This window comes from Tympanuchus pallidicinctus, unplaced genomic scaffold (assembly GCF_026119805.1).
Source record: "Tympanuchus pallidicinctus isolate F22 unplaced genomic scaffold, pur_lepc_1.0 scaffold3, whole genome shotgun sequence".
Lineage (NCBI taxonomy): Eukaryota > Metazoa > Chordata > Aves > Galliformes > Phasianidae > Tympanuchus > Tympanuchus pallidicinctus.
The window spans coordinates 80,610,099-80,622,135 of record NW_026294747.1 but is presented as its reverse complement, the minus strand read 5'-3'; the positions used below and the strand labels follow the sequence as shown (position 1 = coordinate 80,622,135).

Below are 12,037 nucleotides of genomic sequence, written 5' to 3'. Positions count from 1 at the left end.
AAGTGCTTCCATTACAAAGATTAACTCTGATTTTCAACAAATTATACATCTATCCTTTTTCACTTTTTCTTCTCAGGTTTGTAAAGTATCAAGTTCTAGAAACAACATCAGTAAGTTATCTCTTGCTGTTTTAACACTGTCCTCAGTATTTCAGCTGCATTTTGAAAACAGAAAAAAATTGGGAAGACACAAAACTCATTGTGGGATGTATTTGTTTTGGCATTTTGACACAAAAACAGTTGTAGGGAATAAGGAAGAAGAGGGAACATGGGAACAAACAGCAGATTTATAAAAGACATATAAACGTAGAATTTTATGACATACCTAATGCAAAAAAGAACGTGAAAATGGGCACTGATTTCTGCTGTTACAAGTCTACTTAACATCCAACACAGATCTGCTCACTAAAATTTTACCATAATATAAGAGATGAAGCACAAGAGAAGAATTTTTACTTTTGAAGTTTTGTGTTGAACAACAGGAAGAAATTCCATGTCAATAAATGAGAAGCATAAGTTTTAAAAAGAGGAACTCTAAAACTGGCCGAGTAGTTGCTAGATTAAAACAAACACGCTGGCAAACTAACAAAGCAATTGAACACAACATAGAAACTCATCAAGAACTGCTTCTGGTTGGGTACGTTGCAGCATACCTATTTTTCCTTAGCAGAGGATTAGCCAAGTGGGCAAAGTAACAAAATAATTTACATGAAATGAGAGATTTCTATATCACAGCCAAATAAGGTCTTGTTTTATTTGTTGTCTTTTTTTTTCAGTCACTCCTAAGAGCAGGTGATAAATTCATTGATGTTCCCCAAAAAAGATGGGTAATACAGGCAAGTCTGAGTGAAATTAAGACCGTAAGTTTTACAAACACAGTATGAAATCTTTTTTTCCTCCTCTTCATATGCCATAAAAGAATTCCAAATAAATAATGTGTGTAAAATAAATCTGGCTTATGACAGATTAAGCTGAACTAACGTTTTCCTCCAAAATTTGTGGTCAGAATCAAAGCAGATTGACAGGTTGAGGGAAGATGATGTTCTTACAATACTTTCCCCCCGGCCAATCTACCCACACGCATTATGAAGGGTCCAGTGCATTCAGGGAGCAGTGCTGTCTGTGTGAGAGCTTCCCAGGGAGCACACACATGCTCCCAAAGAGACTGCAGAAGTAGTAGCCAAGAGCTCCCATTGCAATTGACTATAACCACAATTTCCTAATTCCCATTTTCTGTTCAGTTTTCTATCTTGCCCTTTCCTTTGTACGTTTATCTCACAGAAGAATCCTTCCCACTGACATTGCAATATTAGCTTAACAGCAAGCCAAGCAAAGCTGTAGTTTTTGATCACTTGCAAAGTGAGCATAACAAACCAGTTCGATTCCCATTGGCTTACAACTGGAAAACTATTTTTCTGCAGCTATGTAAGACTCTTTCTTTGGATTATTCGAAAAATATTTGTTGAAAAAAATAATACTGTACAAAATCTGAACATACTGAAAAATCCTCAAGAATATACACAGTAAATTATACCTGGCTTGTAGACTAGACTTCTGATCCTTGGCTCAATCAGCAACTTAGTTCCTGACACAAAGGCATACAGGAACATTTGCCAGCCATCATTTTGGGTGTGTTACATCAGCAAAAAAGAACTCACCAGAAATATCCTTTCAAGTTGATCTTGAATGTCTTTCATTCCTGGAAAAGCAGCGACCCCTTGAATCATTTCTACAAAGATACATCCCACTCCCCTACAGAGGGAAAAAAAGAAAAGCATGCATTATTAGAAGTTTTATTTTAGATTAAAGCGCTATTAACAATGATTTGTCTCCAAATCATTGTATCACCAATATTCAAATGATGTATTTTATTTGCATTATATTTCAGATCAGTGCCAAGCTGAAGAACAAGCATTTGTACTTACTGAAAAACAATGCACACAAATACTTTGTTTTTTGGGTGTTTGAAAGCTAAGAGTAGAGATAAGAGGAAAATGAATGCTAGTTGTTGACACCAGTAAAGGCACAGCAGCAGCTTTCTGTCTCTATGAGTGCTTTCCAAGGAACATGCTCCCATACAGACTCTGGGGATATGGGAGTGGCACTGAAAGAGCATCTCTGGGAGAAGCTGAACAAGACAGGAACATGGCACAGAGGTACATTGGAATGGCTCAGAGTGGAGGCAAATCTGGAAAAATGAATCAAAAGGATACATGGTTGCTCACAATGAATTCTGCTATTGCCCAAATGCAGGTGACTCCTGGGATAGGCTTGCAGCCACAGCCTCTCTCCTCTCCCCATCACGACAGCTGCCTTGCTACAGCTCCTTGCCCCATGCTAGCATAAAAGTATTTTGTGCTAGTCCCCTCATCTCACACATTTAAGCCACTGACAGAAGTGCTAGGAAATTGGGGAAGAAATATACAGCCAAAAGAATGGATTCTGAAGACCTGAGGAAAGTTTCTGCAGGATGTAAATGATGAACTTTGGATAACCAGTGTAATTATTGCATCTGAGAAGCAAAAGAAATTAGAAATTTGCATTTGCTCCTTTTCTGGATGAAAGGAGTCCAACACTTGTTCCATCCAAAAAAACAATGGTAAGAGAGAATATGTCTTGCACATGCAAAATCCCATGTATGACATATAACCCACATCTGTGTAGCAACCACAGAAAAAAAACTTAGTGCAAATGTCAATTCAATAACCCAAAATATATATCAGAATGAAGTAATAACTCTCAAAGCCAACTACATTTCCACCTTCCCCTTAAACTGTGAGTTGTGCCCCTTTAGTCTGAAAATTCCAGTAGTAATCTCTAATTTAACTCTGTTTTCAGGGGTAAACTATTACAGCTGGGATTATCAGCATCTAAACCATGTTATACTCATTTCTGAAGGCTCTGACTACTACAGAATGAAATAATTCTGTGTTTCAAGACGATGAGAGTTGATAGTTAAATTTCTTGCAGAGAAAATTAAACATGCATTTCCCATTTCTACATCCCAAAGCAGAGATACAGTAAACAAAGTTTCTCCCTAGTCATTGAAAAAGTGGATGAAAATATTAAAGGTAGGGTTGGAATAATTCAGGTGTTTATAAAAGAGAGAGGCTGAAATTTATGTTCCATATGCTGCTGCTGGTTACTGAATGAACAGAATTGATTAAACTGCCACTCATCATTCACTCTGGTTTGTGCTTCATTAGGCACAGATAGGCACAATATATCTTAGTCAAATACTTACAAACAGTATCAGGATCTCAAGCAAAGAAAAATTCAAGATTTCTGCTGGAAGCCGTTTATTCAAGAGAAGAAAAAAAACAACAGAATTTAAACTATAGAAAAGGGGATTAGAGCACATTTACATTGATGAAAGAGGGCATTTCATCAAACTAGTTTATCATTTTAACACTAAAGTGATGTATTGCTATCTGCAGAGAAACTACAGCTAGCTCTGATATAAAAGAAACACACAGATTTTTCCAGATTGTTCATATTTGTTAATATGAAAAAACATATTTGAAAAATTTTCAAAATTTTCCACTTCTAGCAGAACTGCTGCAAGAATGAACCAAAAATCTAGAAAAAAAACTGCAAATACCATTGAAGAAAAATTTCCTGCTTGGAAAGAAGAATCCTATTAAGTGACTCGGGCTGTTGTGTAACCTAGTACTCCATTTAGTCATATGTTGAAATGAGGAGTTAGATGAACAACTAATACAAAAATGAAAAGGCTATTAAAATCACTGAGGAGAGAAACATGAAAAAGCTTCCAGCCTTGGGCTGGAGGACTGCTGTTCACTTTGGCCCACTTGAAAATTATGCTTGGTTTCAAAGCTTATGGCACTCACCCAGCACTCTGAAGAACAAGCCCACAGAAAGGAAAGATTACATGAATACTAAAGAGGGAGAGAGAGAGGAGGGGGGAAAAAAAGTATGACATTGAACTGAAATGAAATACTCAATAGGCAAAAATTCACATAAAGACTTTAAATGGATGGAATGGTATTTTAGATGCCTTAGTGTACTTAGTGAATTTTGTATTAAGCACACAGCAAGTAGAAACTAACTGTATGGCAGGAACTCTGAATCACAAACCTTAAATACACACCTGGAACATGAACGGACGTAAAAGTCTGTACAAAGCCTTTACATTTAGACTTGGTTTTGGAAAGCTCACAAACCACTAAATAGGTTAGAGAGACTTTTGAGCAAAGTCACAGTGATTTACAGGCCAGGTCTTAAGGAAAGAAATAAAATAACTATGTCATTCTTGGCTAAAAAAAAACCCACAAAGGACAGGGAGAACATGATGACTCCGTATTTAACATTATGTAAAATGAAGGACAGAGAAGAATTGGCTAGGATTTTAATGGTTCGCAGAACCATAGGTAGATCAAAGATAATCAGAAATGGGAAAAAGCATATAGGAATTGAAAACTTCAGGATGTGTTAGAGAAATACTCTTAACGATTATGCTGTACCCGGGCCTCCCAAAGGATGGGAACTCCACGGTTACAGTCATGTGAAACCAGGCAAGCTGCAACATTTATGAATATCCTTCAGGGACCAGATTTGCATTAACAGTGGGGTGGATAAGATTATCTCACAGATCACTCCCATCTCTAGTTTCTGTGATGCAAAGATTACATCTTGATATGTGAAATACGACCAATTAACTTGGTTGTACTGTGCATGAATCTCCAAGGGCGTGTTATTTATGTATCATCTGGGCACACAGCACAGATGTCATTTCCAGGCAGCATTTCAGAAATCATTTTTGTGACAAAAATGTATTTTAGTACATTCAAATCAAATTTTTCTACTCTCCTGATAGGTCTTCTAACTTTGAATAAGTAAGCCAAATGCTGCTAACTCTGAGATGCTTTTCTTAGAGATCTTCCCCATAGAACAGCATAGGATAACCTTACAAAGTAAAGTGACAGCCATTTAATGTTGAAATGTGTGGCTTACTCTCTGATGACAAAAAGCATGACTAAACCTATTGATGTACTGATGAGACCATATGTGGCCATACCATCTAATATTGCTCTTCTATTGTCCTGCTTAATTTGCTGGGACTTTGGCTGCCACCACACATCCTCACACGGGCTAAGAGTTAATAGTATGGCTAAATGAGTTACTGTTGCATTTGAAATGACACAGCAAATGAGCCTGTAAAAATGAAGTGGGATGCCCCAGGAAACTGTTTATGATGTGGACTGTTCTGTTTTTCCTCTGCACAAAATCTATAACTCGAGAACTTATTGTCTTAAAAGTAGCTTGCTTACTTGGAGTTTGGTTTTATATTTTTGGTTTAGGAATTTGCATTCCTCTCTCTGTGTAGCAAAGATTCTTACTGCAACAAGAACAATCTACAGCCTATCTGTATTTGGATATTACAAGAAACTAATATAAAAGCTCTGGAGAATACTGTGTATAAAAGATTTTAGGCTGTTTCCTTCAGCTATTATTTTTTCCTGATGGATTTGCAAAAGAGAATACAAACAGATTTTGGAATAAGGAGTCATTTCCAAATTTTGTGTTACTTTATACTTAAATGGAGGTTATATAAAGACTGAGTACTCGAGAAACATTTACTGTGTATGTTAAAAACTGTTGAACTTTGCCTTGGACAGATCTGCAATGCTTTCTAACAGACTCCCTGAAGGTGATGACATTCAGCATGATCTTCATAGCAAAGATATATGCTGGCTCTTCACACAAGATTTTTAGGTGGCCATGAAGCCTATGTTCAGTGTGAAGAATTTGGCTTCAGAGTTGGAAGGCATCTTGTGAAAGCCAAGTAACTACTTCCAGTAATCCTCCTGATAAGATTTCTGAAACTCAGAGTTAATATTCCCACAGTTTTCATACAAAGCTTACCAAAATACACACAGTTTATACACACTGTTAAATATATCATGGTAATCAAAGCAGCAACAAACCTACTTGTTCTTATGGATTCTTCATAAAGAGGCAATAGTTTATCTTCCATAAAATTCACTTCTAATATAAATGTTGGAATGGCATGGGAGCCTTTCTCTTGCCAGATTTATTCAGAGACTAGTCAGGTTATTTGTATGATCCTGCTTATGAACAGAATTATGACAACAAGCTGTAGGGGAAAGGAGCAAGGGACTTGTGTCTCTTTAATTGATCAAATGCTGATATTGTTTTACAACAGTACAGAGTCAGAAATGAATGGAATAACATAATCACAGGATGGCTGAGATGAAAGGTGCCCAGCTCACACCCTGCAAGCTCTTGGAGATCTCCCAGGCGGAGATCCCTCAGCCCCTGGGCACCTGCTCTGGCACCTGCACAGCACAGAAGTGCTACTGGGGTTCAGATCAAACCTCCTGTATTCCAGTTTGTGTCCATTGCCTCCTGTGAATATTATGGATGATTAACTTAGTTGGAATTCATCTTTCCTGACTGCAAGTCTTTGATACATGAAATGAAGATACCATGGGAAATATAGACCAATCAAAGGATAGGGGCACAAGGTAAATAGATTGCAATTCTTACAGGAGAAATCATGAGTGAAGAAAAATTTCCCTCCCATACTGATAAGGAACATTAAAATTGCTATAGAAATAAGATACGATGAATGAAATGTAAATTATTTTAAAGTATGAGATTTCAAAGTTAAGAAAGAATAGCATTCTAGTTCTTGCCTGCATCACTGCGCTACCTAGATATAAAAGCTCCACAAAGTGTTTGTGATTCAATAACCAGTAGCAACTTTCAGATTCTATACTAAGAAATATGATATCCATGAAAGATCAAATTGTGCATGATGACTTTTTGTAAGAATCTTACAATTAGGCTTATTTGTTCTGAAAAAAAAGGAAAATGCAAGAAAAAGAAAGAAATCACCTTCATAATTAAACAACATTTTGCCACAAGATCCTGTTGAAGATGCTCTTCTGAATTTTCTTTCCCTCCCATGAATCCATACTTTCCTGTCTTGACACACACACACACACATTTTTATCAGTGTAAAAAGGATAGTAAATCTCTTGTTTCAGATGGATAAAAGTTGTTCTTTAGATAGGAACTGAAATGCCCTTCCAATAACCAGAGACAAAGATGTTTTCCTCACAGTCAGTATTCCTATAAATTAGACGCCATGACAATTTTCCAATCAAAAGTTAACTGAGCTGTTAAAACTTCTGAGGAGCTCACTGACAATAACAAGTTTAATTAACAATACCTGGACAGTCATTGCAATATCCTTGCCTTAATATCCTAATACTGAAGATTAGCATTTCTTTCTCGTCAAAGTTCCAATCATAACACTGAGGGCAGAAGAACTAACCTACCCTGCACTGTTTTCTCTCTTGGACCCCAAGCAGCATTTCTTCAGTATGTACTGGGACTCCTACTCTCAGATTTTTTTTCACTGCAAAGTGTTTACAGCAAATATGGGATAAAGATGCATTTGTAATGTCTCCTACGTAAAAATATAATGTCATGCACCTGCGTCTAATAATAAATATCTTAATTACTATCATAGGTCTTTACTTGTCAAATATTCATAACAGGACACGCGGAATTGCATCAAATACTCAAGTCTACCTCAGAGCAGGCAGTATGTGGAAAGTGCCATACTCCTTAAAATTACCATTTATTTGTCTATCAATATAATAGAAAATCTTCATGTGAATAGCTGACCCCAGATTATGATCTGAATTGACATCACGTCCATCAACCCAGATGTTACAACGTTAAATAACAGTGATTTAATAAGCAATTTCATAACATTTGACTTGCCTAGTTATGAGCAATTTCTTTCACAGCTCTAAGCACAGTTGACCTTCATTACTAAAAGTGAATTTAAAAAGTCAACATGAGGTTACCTGAATTGTTACTAAGGTTTGTTTTTAATAAGCAAAACAGGATATGCAAAATTTGCCAGCTGTTAGCAAAAACAGTTTTTAGCCAGCTGCACTTGAAAATAAAACATCCCTAGTGACTTCCTGATCTGAGAAACCCAGATGTAGCAGTGCATGCATTACCAGAACCAAAAATGGCCTAATAAGCCATTTAAATTACTTAATTTACTAAGACTATATTCTTTCTGTAAAGAACAAATAGAAGAGGTTCATTTGGGGACTTTTCCCTACGTTTCTGTATTACTTATGTATGGTTTTTAGTAATTCATAAACCCTTTATGTATTGAAGCTTATTTTCCTTGCATTGACTTTCAAAGGACTGTAAAATTCAAGGATTAAGGAAAGTTACACCAGAGGCAATGCAAAGCCATTTTCATAAGCTACCAGTAAGTCCTCATCAAGAGGAAAGAAAGAAAAAAGAAGAAAGCAAGCATATCAAAGGTTATCACAACTCTTTGATGCAGTCTTAGGTAGCGTAGCACATTCACACAATGCCACTGTATCAAATGCTGTCAGCAGTAAATCACAAAGCCCACTGCATTCACTGATTTCCATCGCTAGCCTGACATCACTAATGCATGTATGTCTTCATTAATATTATTTTATTGCCAGTGGCTATTTAAAAAGAAAGCAGGAGAATGTAATACTGTACGTGGATCATTAGCTTTTAGTTACTCCCCTAATGCCCTACACCAGCAAATGAAGTGTAAAAATAGCCTGCAGCCTCTGCCACCTGCTTCTCCGCCACTGTCCAGTGGTTAATGCTTGGACTCCTTTTTCATGCAGCTGGGTTTCTCCTCAGTAAGAGCTCCACTTGCCCTTCCTTGGGAGCCCCCATGAAATGTTATTTATCACGGGTAAAGCAAGGGCCCCTTGCCAGTCTTTTTTTTTTCTAAGCGGAAGAAACAGCTGTGCTTTGTGCCTCAGCGTTATTTAAATATTTATTGAAGTGTCTGCCTAGTTTTGTCATAATGTGGATTCTCAATAAGGACACAAGAGAGCATGCAGTTTCTGCCATAAGGACATAATGCCAGTAATTGCATAAAAATGCTAATGCTACAAACACACTTTTGATAACAAATTACCAAATTATTTTTGTAGCTGATGGAAGACAGGTTTCTCCACGTCTCTGCCTTCCCCTCACTCTGGGAAATCACCAAGTGGTTTTAATGTAATTATCAGCCAGCTCTGAGCAGCCTTGCACAGAGGAGCCCTATGGCTGTCTGAGCTCCAGCAGATCTCACTGCTGGGCATGCCACATCCACAGCAGTGACCCAAACATGGACCAACACCTCTCAGCAGCACATAGCAAGAGCTGTTGCAGGCAATCCAGCAAACACACAAGTAAAACCCAAAGCTCTTCTGTCACATGCAATAGAAATTTGCTGTAATCTGACTTCAGATGCAGCAGTAGATTAGCCTTCACAAAAATTCCTACCATGTGAAGTTGGCCAGTTTGTGAGGGGTAGCAGAAATTTGAAGGCTAACTGAATCCTGGACTGCATCAAAGGAGGAGTAGCAGCAGGGCGATGAAGTTGATTGTCCCTCACTACTCTGACCTTGTAAGGCCCCATCTGCAGTACCGTGCCCATGGCTGGGCCTCCAGCACAAGAAGGATGCAGAGGTGTTGGAAAGAGTCCAGAAGAGGGCCACGAGGATGACCAGAGGGCTGGAGCACCTCTTGTACAAAGGCAGACTGAGAGAGCGGGGCCTGTTTAGCTTGAAGAAGAGAAGGCTCCAAGGAGACCTCATTGCAGTTGGCCAGTACTTGCAGGGAGCTTACAAGCAGAATGGGAACCAATTTCTTACACAGTCTGATAGTGATAGGACTATCACTAGAGCAGACTGGCTTTAAACTATAAGAGGAAAAATTTGGGTTAGATGTTAGGAAAAATTCTTTACTCAGAAGGTGATGGGGAACTGGCACATACTGCCCACTCTACGATTCAACAATTCAGCAAGCTACAAAACAAATCATTATTTTTTTTAAAACTTGTTCAGGGTAAGTTTTTCTTCAACGTAAATGCATTCTGCAGATCTAAAGGATTAAACACAAATTCAAAACAAATTAACTTTTTCCACAACACAAGATGTTCTTGATGAAGAAAAAATATTTTTCTTACACATTACTATTTCCTGAATCAGTCTGCAATGCTTCTGTCAACAAAGTTGATGTTCTAGCTAATGACTGCATGCACAGATTTCAGAGGTTTGTGAACTCAAAACCAACAGGATGAACAAAGAACCTCTACCTTGCTTTCTAACAGTCAAAAAACCACACACATCTTCATTGTTCAACATGGGATTAACTGATATAAAGCAAGCTAGGTGCTGTATCCTGCATACATCAGACTGTCCTTTCAAATCCATAGTTCTAAACAAAGCCTGCTTGTTTGAAAGAAAGTTGTCCAACAATGTGTCACATGCTTTCTGCTAATGAGTAGACTAAAACCAGACACTGTATTTTTGCATCCATAGAATCCTGGGATTCTCCTTGCTACATCTCAGAATAACTGAGGGTCAGGGCAAATTTGGTCATTTAAGTCATAAATGCAATGCTTTACCAGTCATGCATTTTGGCAGGTTTTGCTCGTATAGCACTATCCACCATGTACTGCATCACAGTTATCAGTCATTTGCTAAGGAGCAGGAAGCAACAACCTGTCCTCTGAAAAGCTTTACTGGCTCTGCTAGTGGTGTGCCAACAGCAGGTACCCACCTGGGTACCACGTGGGTTGCAGGAGGGTATTCATTTATGGAAATAACTGAGTCAACCACAGAAATTACTGCACGCGAGCTACACCACTATGACTTTAAGCTTTAACTATACCATTAATTGTGCCACATATTTGTTTTACACACACAAACAAAATCTGAGCTAAAGCACCTACATAGAGTCTTGTGCAAAGATGCTATACTGACCACATATCAAGGCAGGTAGAATATTCTGTTGATCCCAAAAGGACATCTGGAGGTCTGTACCATAGAGTTACCACTTCATTAGAATACGTATGGCTGGGAACTGATTTAGCTCTTGCAAGACCTGTGGGGTAAATACAGAGAAATTAATAAAAACTGAACAAAGAAATGGTTTGCTGTAGAGTTAAGATCCTAAAAGTATATATGAGGCCACATCACATTATCATGAATTCACGTTGCAAACAATTTTTTCTACTAGTAACAAAATAAATTGCTTAATGAAAGAAAGCATCGATGATTTAATACTTGGCTTAACAGAGCTGTGATTATTCTGAAGGAATAATAAAATTTGACTTTGATAATGACAACCAAAGGCCCTGGAGAGATGTAAAGTTATAAAGTGGTATACCTAAATGAAAGACAAATAAATAAAGTTATTCATTTCCATTAACTACTCATCCTTAGGCATCAGAAGTCTTTTCATTTAAGAGCTTAGGAAAAGAGAATGAAAATGGAATTCCCAGACATACAGTGACACAGATGAGACTTTTTTTAGGAGAGCTTAAGGAAACCTTCTGCCACTTATGCTGCAAACTTCAGCCTGCTTATTCAAATTTATATTTGAAAGCAGTAAGAACACTCAGACATTTCCATTCAAATAAATATTAATATTGCAATAATACATCAAAAAATGTTACATGCAAAATTCTTCTTTCTCAAAAAATATATTTTGGCAGTGCAGCAATCTCAGAAACAGAAATCAATGTGATGAAAGCTGTGACCTACTAAAAATACACTATTTACAATAACTGTCTTTCAAGCTTGTCAATCATTTAAAATAACTCACAGAACTATATAAATCATAATCTATCTCATGTAAAATTGGAAAGATTTTCAGAGAGATTCTCATGTGCTTTTATAAACATCAATAAAATGCATATCTTCCTAATGGTTCTCCTACACTAAGAAAATGGAAAAAAAATATTCAGGACTTTGGTGACTGTTCCCATCACCTACAAGCACCCTTTCGAAGCAACTTGCTCCTGCTTACTGCCTTATGACAATCCAATCCCTCACTGGGAACACTGGACATGCAGAAATAACAGAAATCAGGGCAATGCACCACTGCTTTTTGTCTTCCTAAACAAAGAATCACCCATTTCCCTTTCACACACAAAAAACAAAATCTCTTGCACCTCACATAAAACAAAAAGCAGT

General features: G+C 37.5%; 1 protein-coding gene across 5 annotated transcripts in view; it reads right to left on the bottom strand.

The window, feature by feature from the left end:
- The window catches only part of CDK14 (cyclin dependent kinase 14), a 306,835-nt gene that overhangs the window by 126,037 nt on the left and 168,761 nt on the right, over positions 1 to 12,037 (bottom strand). For all 5 annotated transcript variants that reach the window (XM_052696727.1, XM_052696729.1, XM_052696730.1 and 2 more), the window contains 2 exons: positions 10,823 to 10,943; positions 1,658 to 1,751 (listed from right to left, as the gene is read on the bottom strand). In XM_052696727.1, the coding sequence (XP_052552687.1) occupies positions 1,658 to 1,751; positions 10,823 to 10,943 (215 nt within the window). The remainder of the gene's footprint in view (positions 1 to 1,657; positions 1,752 to 10,822; positions 10,944 to 12,037) is intronic.